The sequence below is a fragment of the Muntiacus reevesi genome, chromosome 1 (assembly GCF_963930625.1).
Source record: "Muntiacus reevesi chromosome 1, mMunRee1.1, whole genome shotgun sequence".
Lineage (NCBI taxonomy): Eukaryota > Metazoa > Chordata > Mammalia > Artiodactyla > Cervidae > Muntiacus > Muntiacus reevesi.
Window position 1 is genome coordinate 159,151,387 of NC_089249.1, and position 16,554 is coordinate 159,167,940.

Below are 16,554 nucleotides of genomic sequence, written 5' to 3' on the forward strand. Positions count from 1 at the left end.
TTTAATAAGAGATTCTCCATCATGTGTTTTCAAATTGAATCTAATGAAGCATATCTTTAAAACAATCTTTGATTTAAGGAAAGTATATATTCTTTGGTTCAGTTCAGTTGCTTAGTTGCGTCCAACTGTTTGAGACCCCATGGACTGCAGCACGCCGATGCTGTAAAAAATATTTGGTATTATAGGAAACAAATGTCAATGTTTGATGTTGAGCTTTCATTTTTTGATTATTAAATGTATTTCATTTTCATGGAAATATGTCTTTTTGATATTGTTTAAAAGTTGATTAAAACATCTTTTTCAACATTGCTTTAGGAATATCTGATTTTAATCTTCGTGTTGCATTACAAACGCTTTTGAAAGAGTACTGTGAGGTGTGTAAATCTCCCAAAGAGAACAAATTTTGTAGTTTTCTGCAGACATCTAAGGTTCGACCTCGGAAGAAAGCAAGAAAGTACTTGTATGCAGTAGGTGAGAACCTTTTAAAAAGTAATATAAATTATCTTTATTTTCAGGATCAAAACCTTTAAAATTTTTGTTGTTATTAAACATGTGAGAATATGCAAGTATGTCAAATAGGTATATTTAATTTCACATACAGGCTGCCGATTTAGAAATTGCATTTATATAGTATAGTGGACACATCTAAGAATAAAGATATTTATTTGATGTCTATTATTTGGTGATTTAAATTTTTGAGTTCTTAGATACCCAATTATTATCAAATAACTGCCTAAGATATACTGCTTTAAAAATTAACTATTTGAATTCTAGTGAGAAATAGGAAAATAAATCTCAAATGTATTAACTATTCACAGTGTCTGAGATGGTCTTTGGGGATAACAGGAACTAGTGGTCTCCAAAGTGTGGAAATGCAGGATAATCCAAAGGAATATTGTATGGACATTTTGTATTTTATTTTATTGCATTGTAGTGTAGTGTAGTTTTTTGGCCATGCTGTACAGCTTGAGGGATCTTAGTTCTCCGACCAGGAATTTAACCTGGGCCACCTCAGTGAAAGCACAGAGTCTGAACCACTGGACTGCCCAGGAATTTCCTCTATTAAAAAAAATGTTTAAAATAGAATTTAAAATATTGATACATATCAACAAATCCAGATTTATAGACATAATATAATTTATGTATAAGAACTTTATGTATAACATAATTTAGAGTATGTATGTCATTGCATGTGTAATTTTGTATGTACTATAACATATAAATGTATACTTTTTGAATGCTCATTAACCTTTTTTATAATGGGATGTACAGTTAAACAAGGATTTCAACCCTCACTATTTTCTTTTTTTTTTTCTAACCCTCACTATTTTCTAATTGAAAAAGATATTAATAGGGACTTCTCTGGTGGTCCAGTGGTTAAGAATCCACGTTGCAGTACAGGGAACACAAGTTCGGTCTCTGGGTGGGGAAGTAAGATCCCATATGCTGCAGAGCAGCTAAGTCTGCACACTGCAACTGCTTAGCCCACAGGCTCCAGAGCCCATGTGCCACCACCACTGAGCTCTCAAGCTGCAAATACTGAGCCCAGGCTCTACAACTAGAGTCTGTGTTGCAATGAAAGATCTCTTGTGACATAACTAAGACTCAGTGCATGAATAGAAATCACAATGAAACTTCCTAACTAGATGGATAAAAAGTTGTAGATTTATGTTTTATCTAACATTTACTTATGACCAGGACCAGGTGGTAGAATATTGCGGTTGAACTCATTGCATTTAAGCCATCATCTTTTAGGACTTGGTACATTTAAGAATAATAGATGTGCATCTGACAGACTCTAAAGTTAATGTATTCCTTACTATGCAGTAGTTATATTGAAAATCTAGATGTAGAGGGCTAGATTTTTCTTGTTACTACCATTTCCATATTTAGCAGTAAGGGATTTGCTGTATACCTGCTTTCCTTTCTTTATTCAGGTGGATATACTCGATTGCAGGGGGGTCGTTGGAGTGATAGCAGAGCCCTCAGTTGTGTAGAACGTTTTGACACCTTTAGCCAGTACTGGACCACTGTGTCTTCACTTCATCAGGCTCGATGTGGACTTGGTGTAGCAGTTCTGGGCGGAATGGTCTACGCAATTGGAGGTAATAATGAAAATGCTTATTTCCATTTTTAGACTATAACTCTTAAGTTGACTACATTCTTAAATGCTTTATATATTTTGCTGGATACTCTGGAGTATATATAGATATAGTTGTGCTTATGCTGTAAAGAGCAATATTGCATAGAAACCTGGAATGTTAGGTCCATGAATCAAGGCAAATTGGAAGTGGTCAAAGAGGAGATGGCAAGAGTGAATGTCAACATTTTAGGAATTAGCAAACTAGGATGGACTGGAATGGGTGAATTTAACTCATTATAATCTAATACTGACCATTATATCTACTGCGGTGGGCAAGAATCCCTTGGAAGAAATGGAGTAGCCATCATAGTCAACAAAAGAGTCAGAAATGCAGTACTTGGATGCAATCTCAAAAACGACAGAATGATCTCTGTTCATTTCCAAGGCAAGCCATTCAATTTCACGGTAATTTAAGTCTATGCCCTGACCAGTAATGCTGAAGAAGCTGAAGTTGAACGGTTCTGTGAAGATCTACAAACCTTCTAGAACTAACACCCAAAAAAGATGTCCTTTTCATTATAGGGGACTGCAATGCAAAAGTAAGAAGTCAAGAAACACCTGGAGTAACAGGCAAATTTAGCCTTGGAGTACAGAATGAAGCAGGGCAAGGCTGATAGAGTTTTGCCAAGGGAACACACTGGTCATAGCAAACACCCACTTCCAACAACACAAGAGAAGACTGTACACATGGACGTTACCAGATGGTCAATATTCAAAATCAGATTGATTATATTCTTTGCAGCAAAAGATGGAGAAGCTCTATGTAGTCAGCAAAAACAAGATCAGAAGCTGACTGTGGGTCAGATCATGAACTCCTTATTGCCAAATTCTGACTTAAATTGAAGAGAGTAGGGAAAACCACTAGACCATTCAGGTATGACCAAAATCAAATCCCTTATGATTATACAGTGGAAGTGAGAAATAGATTTAAGTGACTAAATCTGATAGACGAGTGCCTGAAGAACTATGGACAGAGGTTTGTGACATTGTACAAGAGGCAGGGATCAAGACTATCCCCAAGAAAAAGAAATGCAAAAAAGCAAAATGGCTGTCTGAGGAGACCTTACAAATAGCTGTGAAAAGACGAGAAGTCAAAAGCAAAGGAGAAAAGAAAAGATATACCCATTTGAATGCAGAGTTCCAAAGAATAGCAAGGAGAGATACAAAAGCCTTCCTCAGTGATCAGTGCAAAGAAATAGAGGAAAAAAATTGAATGGGAAAGACTAGAGATCTCTTCAAGAAAATCAGAGATACTAAGGGAACACTTTATGCAAAGGTGGACTCAATAAAGGACAGAAATGGTATGGACCTAACAGAAGCAGAAGATATTAAGAAGAGGTGGCAAGAAGACACAGAAGAACTGTACAAATAAGATCTTCATGACCCAGATAATCACGATGGTGTGAAGACATCCTGGAATGTGAAGTCAAGTGGGCCTTACGAAGCATAACTATGAACAAAGCTAGTGGAGGTAATGGAATTCCAGTTGAGCTGTTTCAAATCCTAAAAGATGATGCTGTGAAAGTGCTGCACTCAATATGTCAGCGAATTTGGAAACATTAGCAGTGGCCACAGGACTGGAAAAGGTCAGTTTTCATTCCAATTCCAAAGAAAGGCAATGCCAAAGAATGCTCAAACTACTGCACAATTGCACTCATCTCACACACTGGTAAAGTGATGCTTAAAATTCTCCCAGCCAGGCTTCGGCAATACCTGAAGCTGAACTTCCAGGTGTTCAAGCTGGTTTTAGAAAAGCCAGAGGAATCAGAGATCAAATTGCCAACATCTGCTGGATCATCAGAAAAGCAAGAGAGTTCCAGAAAAACATCTATTTCTGCTTTATTGACTATGCCAAAGACTTTGACTGTGTGGATCACAACAAACTATGGAAAATTCCGAAAGAGACGAGAATACCAGACCACCTCACCTGCCTCTTGAGAAACCTGTATGCAGGTCAGGAAGCAACAGTTAGACCTGCACATGGAACAACAGTCTGGTTCCAAATTGGGAAAGGAGTACGTCAAGGCTGTATATTGTCACCTTGCTTATTTAACTCATATGCAGAATACATCATGAGACATGCTAGGCTGGATGAAGCACAAGCTGGAATCAAGATTACTGGGAGAAATATCAATAATCTCAGATATGCAGATGACACCACCCTTATGGCAGAAAGTGAAAAAGAACTAAAGAGCCTCTTGTTGAAAGTGAAAGAGGAGAGTGAAAAAGTTGGCTTAAAGCTCAACATTCAGAAAACTAAGATCATGGTATCTGGTCTCGTCACTTCATGGCAAATAGATGAAACGGTGGAAACAGTGGCTGAGTTTATTTTTGGGGGCTCCAAAATCATTACAGATGGTGACTGCAGCCATGAAGTTAAAAGATGCTTACTCCTTGGAAGGAAATTTATGACCAACCTAGACAGCATATTAAGAAGCAGAGACATTCTTTTGTCAACAACGGTCCGTCTCGTCATGGCTAAGGTTTTTCCAGTGGTCGTGTATGGATGTGACAGTTGGACTATAATGAAAGCTGAGCACCGAAGAGTTGATGCTTTTGAACTGTGGTGTTGGAGAAGACTCTTGAGAGTCCTTGGACTGCAAGAAGATCCAACCAGTCCATCCTAGAGGAGATTAGTCTTGGGTGTTCATTGGAAGGACTGATGTTAAAGCTGAAACTCCAATACTTTGGCCACCTGATGGGAAGAGCTGACTCATTGGAAAAGATCCTGATGCTGGGAAAGATTGAGGGCAGGAGGAGAAGGGGACAATAGAGGATGAAATGGTTGGATGTCATCACCGACTTGATGGACAGAGTTTGAGTAAACTCTCAGAGTTGGTGATGGATAGGGAACCCTGGTGTGCTGTAGTCCATGGGGTTGCAAAGAGTCGGACACGACTGAGCGACTTAGCTGAATTGAATTGAATAAACATTTGTTAAATAAATGAATGAAAGAAAAAGGAAACAGAACTTGCCTGGTAGTCCAGTGATTAAGAATCTGCTAGTTAATTCATGGGACGTCAGTTCAATCTCTGGTCCAGGAAGCTCCCACATGCTGCAGAGCGGCTAAGCCTATGCACCACAACTACTGAGCTAGCAACAAAGATCAGTCGCAGCCATAAATAAATAAAATTTAAAGAAAAAAAGGAAACATAAGATATTGAATATTTCATACCAGAGGGACACTGTGATTTGTTACCAAGCAAAAGATTTAGGTTTGGTTTTATGAAAAAATATTCATAAAATGTAGCATCAAAATTTAGGTCAATGTTTGTGATAAAAAAAATTTTAATTCTGAAAGCTGAATTACAAATCTTTTTTTTTTGGCTGCACTCCATGGCATGTGGAACCTTAGTTCCGACCAGGGATTGAACCTGCTCCCCCTGTGTTGCAAGGCAGAGTCTTAATCACTTTATTGCCTGGGAAATCCCCTTATGAATCATTTTTAATTAACCAATTTTCTGGACAGTGCCATGTGTAAAAACCATGTCAGCTAGACATTGGTACTTAATTCTTAATTAAAATCACTGTGTTTCTAAAACTGTTATCAATTCTAAAATGATTAATGAATAAAATTAAATAAAAAAGAATTCAAATGTGGGAAAGAAACAGTTATCAGAGAAGGATCTGAAGAGAAATAAATGCTAACACTTTGAATATCAAGGTTTATTTTCAAGTAATTTGTTTTTATAGCGACCAGTCTTGTTAGATCATCTCTAACTCTTACGGCCAGTTTTCCCCCTTATTTCAATGGGTCATTCTCAAATACCGAAGGTTGTATATCAAAAATCTTACTATTATTTTCCAACTATGACATTGTCAGTTTAAAATGAGAGATATTAAGTAATATTTTATTATTATTTTTGGAGAAAGCAATCATCAATCAAAAACTGTTTATTAAATCAATAAATGTCATGGTAGATCTGAAAATTCTAACAAAGAAATTAGAGTTTTGAGCAATAACTTCTTGTCAGTATACAGAGTATAAGTCTATATAATCTTTGACTGTGACTCTCATAGTTGTTTCATGTACATTTTGGCAGTTGCGTTGCATGAACTCTCTTGTGTTTAATGTAGGGTCAGTGTCCTGTGTGACACTTCCATATATATGTATCTCTTTCCTGATACCACACAGTATAAATGGGAGCCTTTCAAAACTGCCATGACTTTACTGGCTATAATTACTGTCAACATTACTGTCTTAACATATTACTTAAAATATAATTTTTAAATAATTTTTTGTTATCAAAGTAATTCAGGTTTGCTATAGAAAATTTTGCTGAAACTGAATCATATGAAAAAGAAAATAAAAATCACCCATCGTGTAATCATACCACCAAGAGATAATCACAGTTAACAGTTTATTTCCTTCTAGATATATACGTATCTGGGTTACTAAGTATTATATTTTAAAATTAAGATATAATTCACATATAAAATTCACCATTGAGAGTGTTAAGTTCAGTGGTTTTGGCATATTCACAAAATTGTGCAACCATCACCACTAATTACAGCAATGCAATTAAAAGACGTTTACTCCTTGGAAGGAGTTATGACCAACCTAGACAGCATATTAAAAAGCAGAGATGTTACTTTGCCAACAAAGGTCCGTCTAGTCAAGTCTATGGTTTTTCCAGTGGTCATGTATGGATGTGAGAGTTGGACTATAAAGAAAGCTGAGCGCTGAAGAATTGATGCTTTTGAACTGTGGTGTTGGAGAAGACTCTTGAGAGTCCCTTGGACTGCAAGGAGATCCAATCAGTCCATCCTAAAGGAGATGAGTCCTGGGTGTTCATTGAAAGGACTGATGTTGAAGCTGAAACTCCAATACTTTGGCCACCTGATGCGAAGAACTGACTCATTTGAAAAGACCCTGATGCTGGGAAAGATTGAGGGCAGCATAAGGGGATGACAGAGGATGAGGTGGTTGGATGGCATCACCGACTTTATGGACATGGGTTTGGGTTGACTCTGGGAGTTGGTGGACAGGGAGGCCTGGCATGCTGCAGTTTATGGGGTCACAAAGAGTTGGACACTGAGAGACTGAACTCAACTCAACTCAACTCAACTGAACACCACTAATTTCAGGACATTTTCACCACTGCAAAAGCCACTGTTTATCAGTTAAGGAAAATCTTATACGTGTATAGGGAAGTATTTACTAGCCATGTTTCCAGACTCTAGGTCAACATTGTAAGCAGGTCTTTCTAAGAATAGGCAGTTTTAGGCCTGCTCTGTTAACTGGTTTCTGTACAGAAAGTTTTGTGTACATTCAAGATTCTAGGCCCTCATAAAATTATATGTGCTGAAAATACCTTTTCCTACTCTTCTGCGTCATCTTTTACTCCTTTATGATATCTTTTGGTAAATGAATGTTTTTAATTTTAATGTAGCCAACTCTATTATAATTTTCCCTTTATGGTTAGTGTTTCTTATATCTTTTTAAAGAAATCCTTGTCTACTTGAAAGTCATGAAATATATACCTTTATTAATTTTTAAAAATTTTATAGTTTTTCCATTTACATTTAGGTCTGTAATTCACCTGTAACTGAATCTTATAGATCATATTAGTGAGGAACTAGTTTCATTTTCCCCATATATATATATAAAAACAATTCCCAGCATTTTTGTTTACCTGTTCCTCTGCTGTGCAAACTATCTCATATACCTGGTAATCATATATGTATGCATCTGATTCTCGAATTTCGTTTCTATTCCATTGATCTCTCTGTCTATTCCTGTCTTGTTATAGGTGTACTTGAAGTCTGATAGGCTTATTTAATAGGGAATTTTCTCTCTCCTTCGTATTCTTTTTGGGAGTGCTTTGCTATTCTACCTCTTTTATACTTCCATATAAAATTCAGAATTAGTTCATCAAATCTATGTTTTAAAATAATACTGTATGATTCCACTTATATGAGATACTTGGAGTAGTCAGAATCAGTAAAAGAGAAAGTACAGTGTGTTTGCCAGGGCCTAAGGGAGGAGAGAATGGGGAGTCACTGTTCAGTAGGTACAGAGTTCAGTTTTATAAGATGAAGAGAGTTATGGGGATGGCTGGTTGTGATAGCTGTATATCAATGTGAATATCTTTAACATCACTGAACCATATTCTTAAAAATGGTTAAGATGATAAATTTTATGTTATGTGTATTTTAATACAATAAAAAGAAAGAGGTTTCTTAAAAATTGGAATTTCTTTAAATCTGTAAATCATTTTGGGAATAGTCATCTTTACATTGACACTTATAATTCATCAACACGATACACCTCTTCATTTATTTATATATTCCTTAATTTAAAAATTTATCTAAATAAAATTTATAAATTATATCCATAAAGGTCTTATATTGGGTTGGCCAAAAGTTCATTTGAACTTTTCCGTAACTTCTTACAGAAAAAGCTGAACAAACTTTTGGGCCAAGCCAAATACAGTCTTTGATTGCATTAACTTCTCAGTATATTATATTTTAAAATTCTATTTTTAAGTGCTATTTAACATTTTTTTTTCATTTTCTGTTTGTTGTTAGATAAGCATTGCATTAAAACTCAAATTGTAGCAGAGCCTGCTATCTAAACTATGAAAATATAGAAGTTTCAAAATGCAAACTTTATCCCCAAAATTATATGGATTGTTCGGGTGGTAGAATTAGAAACAGGTAATAGTCTATTTTGCTTAATTAAGTGGGCATTAATAAATGACAGTGCTATGATTAAAAAATAACACATGGTGGGCAAGTAAATTTTAATGAAGAATATAAAATCAGACGTAATTTTTGAATTCTGACAACACAGAATGCCATTGAATATTGTACTGTGGTTTTAGGCTATTAACATTATTAATTCTTCTCATATGTGTCTTTTATTTGACTCAGGTGAAAAGGATTCAATGATTTTTGACTGTACTGAATGTTATGATCCAGTTACTAAACAGTGGACGACTGTAGCTTCAATGAATCACCCCCGCTGTGGCTTGGGAGTGTGTGTATGTTATGGGGCTATCTATGCTTTGGGTAATTATTCTCTCCAATTTAAAGATATCTAATATTATTTAAATTCTTAATCAAATTCTGCTTACTTTAGAAATTTTCCTTCCTTCCCATAAGAATCTTGTGTTTCTTCAGTTTTAAAAGTTCTTATTCTCAAAATTATATTACTTGGGAAATACTGTCAAGTATGGAACTCTTAGAAGGAGATGGGGATAAAATACAGATGAGATGTCTGAAGGAGCATTTTAGTTGACTTGTTAAATGTCATGATTAGGATGACCGTTCTGAATATGCAGATATTATTTTAAAAAATAGTTTTGCAAAATATTGTATTTCCTATGCAATAGAATGAAGTTTGAGGGGTTGTTTTGTTTGTTAAAATCTCTTGTGAAACCCAGGCAGAGTGTTGAAAGTTCCAAGTTCTACTTACAATAAAATTCTACCTTTTCTTGTAATCTTGGAGAAATAACCTCTCTGGTGCATATGATAATCATCCATAATATAAAGCTGTCAGATTAGATGTTTTCTAAGGTGTTTTTCACGTTATTATTATTTCACCTTATTATTTCCAGAATAAAATAAGATTTTTTATTTGGTTTCAGGTGGTTGGGTTGGAGCTGAGATAGGGAACACTGTTGAACGATTTGATCCTGATGAAAATAAATGGGAAGTAGTTGGCAACATGGCTGTGTCACGGTACTACTTTGGGTGTTGTGAAATGCAAGGTAATTGCTTTATAAAATCTTTTTCCTGAAAATGTATTTCTTAAACAACTGTTTGAGCCTGAGGCTTTATTTTCACAAAAGTGTATTTTATGCCTGTTCAGTTCAGGTGCTCAGTCGTGTCCGACTGTTTGCGACCCCATGGACTATAACACACCAGGCTTCCTTGTCCATCACCAACTCCTGGAGCTTGCTGAAACTCTTGCCTGTTAGTTTTGAATAATTGACACTAACAATGTGGAGGTTCTGCTTCTAATCTCTTATATTTTTAAACCTCTTATATCTTTATTTCTGTATTACCAAAATAAAATCTTTTTTTCCAAAATAAAGCTAAAATTAAAAATTCCAGATGGGCAAAGATACCTAATTAGCAAAATAAGCATTTGAACTGTTATCCGTTATTGTCATTTTCTCTTGCTTGTAGGCCTTAGGGCTTCCCTGATGGCTCAATTGGTAAAGAATCTGCCTGCAGTGCAGGAGACCCAGGTTTGATCCCTGGGTCAGGAAGATCCCCTGGAAAAGGGCATGGCAACCCACTCCAGTATCCTTACCTGGAGTATTCCATGGACAGAGGAGCCTGGCATGGGGCTGCAAAGAGTTGGGCATGACTGAGCAACTAACACTTTTACCTTCAAGTATTTCTAAGTAGGGAGAGATTATCAAAAACAATCTTTATAGGCTTCATAGGCTTCTTCAGTGTTTTTTTAAATAGGCTACATTGTAATTCAGTATACACACAGTGCTATCACAAATTTGAAAAATGTACTACATATTAAAATGGTATACAGACATTTATTAATTGTCTACTATACACTGATAGGTAATTAATAAGCACTCTCAAATAAAACCTGATTCTCTGTTTAGAGCTGGGGAACACATTTATATGTAGCTGTAGAGTAGGAAGCAGTCTGCCATTGTTATGTGACAACTCAGGTGCTCCATTCCTAGCTCAAGTTCTTTCTGACTCCTGAGTACCTTCTCAGATTTCTGCTGGCATCTAAATGCTCAAATTACATGGTGTAGACTATGTTCTATTGTTTAATATTATAGTGTTCTCTAGTTGTTTTATATTTATTTTTATCTTCTCATCTGAAATCATAGAGCTGGAGAGGCATCTTGAATATTACCTATTTCGACCCCTTTATTTTTATTTGAGGAAGCTGAAAATCAGGAGGCTGAGTTGTCTTTTTTCATAGTTGGTTTCTAGTAAAGTTGGAGCTTGAACCCAAGTTTACTAACATTTAGCTTGTTTCCTAAAATGCCATTCTGTAAAACTTACAACTTTAGAACTCTAGGAACAATAGTAAGCACTCAAAAAGTAATTGTTGATTGTCAGAATCTTTAGTTGCAAATCAAATTTAATAAGAAACTCTGAATTACAGTCTGCTGTACTGTATCTAATACCTTAATCTAGCCATGAACTATTCTATTTTAAATTTAATTCTCTATTTTATGTTCATTTGAGCAAAAATTAGGTTGTCACCAAGCAGGGTTATGTCATTCCCAGTTTAAGTGTATGACTGTTTTTAAGAGGGCAAAAATCCCTCTCCTCTTCCTTTTTTACTTATACACGATAGCAGTGGATGTGTAACTTGAGATTATTAAGTGAACAATAAGATTGGAAATCCTTGTCTGACAGATTGTTTTGTTATAGTATCATTAAGTTCTTTGAAAATTCAGTGCTACTTTTAATTCGTACTGCTAATTCTTTGTAACGTGCTTAAATGAGAGCTGTGATAAACTGGACAGAAGTCAGTTCTCTCTTGAAGCCCTGCATTAAGTAAAGTATCAGATAACAAACTTAAATCACAATTATCACATTTTATAATTATTTGTATCCTATTTTCTATAGCATCTAAGCAAAAACATTCCATTTTCAGGTTTAATTTATGTGGTTGGGGGCATCAGCAATGAAGGCATAGAGCTTCGTTCTTTTGAAGTTTATGATCCACTTTCCAAGCGATGGTCTCCACTTCCTCCAATGGGAACTAGAAGAGCATATCTTGGGGTTGCTGCACTCAATGATTGCATCTATGCTATTGGAGGGTGGAATGAGACACAGGATGCTCTTCACACTGTAGAAAAATATTCCTTTGAAGAGGTAGGTTGGATGATTTCAGTTGTTTGGTATCCTGTTATTCATGTCTGTAAGATCTGTGGGCTTCCTTTGTGACTCAGACGGTAAAGAATCCACTTGCAATGAGGGAGACCTGGGTTCGATCCCTGGGTTAGGAAGAATCTTTGGAGAAGGAAATGGCAACTCACTCCAGTATTCTTGCCTAGAGAGTCTCATGGACAGAGAAGCCTAGGGTCACAAAGTGTTGAACATGACTCAGTGACTTAGCACAAGATCTGTGTTGTTGTTCAGTTGCTAAATCATGTCTGACTTTTTGGGACCCCATTAGACTGGAGAAGGCAATGGCGCCCCACTCCAGTACTCTCGCCTGGAAAATCCCATGGATGGAGAAGCTTGGTGGGCTGCAGTCCATGGGGTCGATACGAGTCTGACATGACTGAGCGACTTCACTTTCACTTTTCACTTTCATGCATTGGAGAAGGAAATGGCAACCCACTCCAGTGTTCTTGCCTGGAGAATCCCAGGGACGGGGGCGCCTGGTGGGCTGCCATCCATGGGGTCTCACAGAGTCGGACACGACTGACGCAACTTAGCAGCAGCAGACTGTAGCATGCCAGGCTTCCCCATCTTTCACCGTTTCCTGGAGTTTACTCAAACTCATATCCATTGAGTTGCTGATGCCATCCAACTATCTCATCCTCTGTTGCCCCCTTCTCCTCCTGCCCGCAATAATTCCCAGCATCAGGGTCTTTTCAAATGAGTCAGCTCTTCACATGAGGTGGCCAAAATATTGGAGCTTCAGCTTCAACATCAGTCCTTCTAATTAATATTCAGGATTGATTTCCTTTAGGATTGACTGGTTTGATCTCCTGCTGTCCAAGGGACTCCAAGAGTCTTCTCCAGCATCACAGTTCAAAAGCATCAACTCCAGTGCTCAGCCTTCTTTATGATCCAGTGCACACATCTGTATACTACTACTGAAAAAAACAGCTTTGACTAGATGGACCTTTGCTGGCAAAGTGATGTCTCTGCTTTTTAATACACTGTCTAAGTTTGTCACAGCTTTTCTTCCAAGGAGCAAGTGACTTAATCTCTATCTGTAATTATGGATTTATCTGTTCTCCTTCCATTCCTGTCAGATTTTGCTTCTCATATTTTTAATCCCTGTTATTAAGTATGTATACATTTATTATTACGTTTTCTTGAAGAATTGATCTTCTTATAAGCCTTGAAATGTTTCTCTTTCTCTATGATTATATCCTTTCCTCTGAAGTCTACTTTGTCTTGATACTAATGTCAGTTCAGTCAGTTCAGTCGCTTAGTCATGTCCAACTCCTTGTGACCCCATGAATCGCAGCACACCAGGCCTCCCTGTCCATCACCAACTCCCGGAGTTTACCCAAACTCATGTCCATTGAGTCGGTGGTGCTATCCAGCCGTCTCATCTTCTGTCATCCCCTTCTCCTCCTGCCTTCAATCTTTCCCAGCATCAGGGTCTTTTCAAATGAATCAGCTCTTCCCATCAGGTGGCCAAAGTATTGGAGTTTCAGCTTCAACATCAGTCCTTCCAATGAATACCCAGGACTGATCTTCTTTAGGATGAACTGCTTGGATCTCCTTGCAGTCCAAGGGACTCTCAAGAGTCTTCTCCAACACCACAGTTCAAAAGCATCAATTCTTCAGTGCTCAGCTTTCTTCATAGTCCAACTCTCACATCTATACATGACTACTGGAAAAACCATAGCCTTGACTAGATGGACCTTTGTTGACAAAGTAATGTCTCTGCTTTTTAATATGCTGTCTAGGTTGGTCATAACTGTCCTTCCAACGAGTAAGCGTCTTTTAATTTCATGGCTGTAATCACCATCTGCAGTGATTTTGGAGACCAGAAAAATTAAGTCTGACACTGTTTCCACTGTCTCATCTATTTCCCATGACATGATGGGACCAGATGCCATGATCTTAGTTTTCTGAATGTTGAGCTTTAAGCCAACTTTTTCACTCTCCTCTTCCACTTTCATCAAGAGGCCCTTTAGTTCTTCTTCACTTTCTGCCATAAGGGCAGTGTCATCTGCATATCTGAGTTTATTGATATTTCTCCCGGCAATCTTGATTCCAGCTTGTGCTTCCTCCAGTCCAGCGTTTCTCATGATGTACTCTGCATATAAGTTAAATAAGCAGTTTAAGCAGAGTGACAGTATACAGCCTTGACATACTCCTTTTCCTATTTGGAACCAGTCTGTTGTTCCATGTCCAGTTCTAACTGTTGCTTCCTGACCTGCATACAGGTTTCTCAAGAGGCAGGTCAGGTGGTCTGGTATTCCCATCTCTTTCAGAATTTTCCACAGTTTATTGTGATCCACACAGTCAAAGGCTTTGGCATAGTCAATAAAGCAGAAATAGATGTTTTTCTGGAACTCTCTTGCTTTTTCAATGATCCAGTGGATGTTGGCAATTTGATCTCTGGTTCCTCTGGCTTTTCTACAACCAGCTTGAACACCTGGAAGTTCACGGTACACGAATTGCTGAAGCCTGGCTTGGAGAATTTTGAGCATTACTTTACTAGTGTGTGAGATGACTGCAATTCTGCAATAGTTTGAGCATTCTTTGGCATTGCCTTTCTTTGGGATTGGAATGAAAACTGACCTCTTCCAGTCCTGTGGCCACTGCTGAGTTTTCCAAATTTGCTGGCATATTGAGTGCAGCACTTTCACAGCATCATCTTTCAGGGTTTGAAACAGCTCAACTGTAATTCCATCACCTCCACTAGCTTTGTTCTTAGCCAAGCTATCTTTTGATTAGTATGTGCATTGTGTATCTTTTTTTCCCTTCTACTTTAAATCTGTTTCTTTAAAAACTGCATGCTTTGTAAGAAAGCTGTGGTCTGTTTTTCTGTACAGTTTGAAAGTCTCTGACTTCTAAGTAGGGTCTTTAGAATTTTTACTATTTATGTATAATGTAATTATATATGTGGGTTGGTTTTTAGACTCTTATTTTGCTGTTTTTCTGTTTGTACAATCCATCCTTTTTTTTTCTCTTTTCTGTCTTTATGTTGATTGTTTTAGTATTCCATTTTATCTCTTTAGTCCAATTAACTTTATATCTTCAACTTTTTTCTTTTTTTTTTTACCTTTTTCTTAATTGTTGCTTTTGGGTTTACATTATATATAATAGTCATTTTAATGTATTACATCTACATTAAAATAATATCATGCCACTTCACTTTTAATGTAAGAAACTTACAAAAACATACTTATATTTTCCTCTTCCATCCTTTGTGCTATTGATGTATTGATTTTACTTCTATGTATGTAATAAACGCCACAGTATGTTGTTATATTTATTTGAACAGTTAATTATATTTAAGATAAATTTTAATGAGAAAATATTTCATAATTATGCGTTCATAACTATCATTTGTAGTTCTGTTCATTGTATAGAATTAAGTTTCTATCTTATAGCCTTTTCTCTTAGCCTGAAGAACTTCCTTTAGTATTTATTCTTGTGCTGGTCTGCTGGCAGTGATTCTCTAAGCTTTCATTTTACAAAATTTTTTCACCATTTTTTTAAGTTATTTATTTATTTATTGGCTGTATCGGGCTTTGTTGCTTTGCAGACTTTCCTCCAATTACAGCGAGTGGAGGTTACTCTCCAGTTGCAGTGCCTGGGCTTTTCATTCAGGTTATTTCTCTTGTTGAGGAGCATGGACTCTAGGGCCAGGGGCTTCTGTAAGTTGTGGTTCTGGGCTCCAGAAGCTATTAATATTTGCTCAGTTGCTCAGTCGTGTCTAACTATTTACAACCCCATGGACTGTAGCCCGTCAGGCTTGTCTGTCCATGGGATTTCCCAGGCAAGAATATTGGAGCAGGTTGCCATTTCTTCCTCCAGGGGTCTTACTGTCTACCATCATTTTTGAGAGATATTTTGCTGAGTATAGAATTGTAGGTTGTTCTTCCCCTCACCCTCATCATTTAATATTGTTTACTTATCTTCTTGCATGGTTTCTTTTTAAAAAAAATTTTATTGGAGTATAGTTGATTTACAGTGCTGTGTTCTTGCATTGTTTCTGATGGGAAGTCAGTAGTCAATCTTGTTCTCTTTTTTCTTTGATAGTTTTTGATTTTTTCTCTTTCTTATAGATTTCCAGTAATTTGATATATCTTATGAGATTTTGGTGTGTAACCTGCTTGAAATTCATTGAACTTCTTGAATCTGTAGAATTATAGCTTCCATCAAATTGAAATCAGCCTTATTTCTTTAGATATTCTTCTGCTCTCTTTCTGGGATTTAAGTAATGTCCATATAAAACCATTTGATATTGTCCCATAGGTCGCTGAGGCCTGTTAATTTTTCCCATCCTTTTTCTCTCTGTATTTCAGTTTGTTTTTCTTGGTTTTCATTTTCCAGATTTTTCAGGTTAATTTGCAAACAGTGTATTTTTTATGGTATATCATGTGATGTTTTGCTATATGTATACTTGTGAAATGATTACCACAGTTCAGGCAATTAACATACCCATCAACTCATAGATTGCTTTTCCTTTTTTGTGTCTGTATGTGATGGGAGCTCTTAAGATATGCCTTCTTAAAAAAAAAAAGATCTGCCTTCTTGGGGACTTCCCT

The 16,554-nt window shown here is 36.7% G+C and overlaps 1 protein-coding gene across 1 annotated transcript in view; it reads left to right on the plus strand.

Annotated features, from left to right (window-relative positions):
• Positions 1-16,554, plus strand: part of IPP (intracisternal A particle-promoted polypeptide) — a 34,869-nt gene that overhangs the window by 11,700 nt on the left and 6,615 nt on the right. The window contains exons 4-8 of the mRNA XM_065913978.1: positions 316-471; positions 1,938-2,105; positions 9,020-9,157; positions 9,736-9,858; positions 11,736-11,956. Coding sequence (XP_065770050.1) covers positions 316-471; positions 1,938-2,105; positions 9,020-9,157; positions 9,736-9,858; positions 11,736-11,956 — 806 coding nt within the window. The remainder of the gene's footprint in view (positions 1-315; positions 472-1,937; positions 2,106-9,019; positions 9,158-9,735; positions 9,859-11,735; positions 11,957-16,554) is intronic.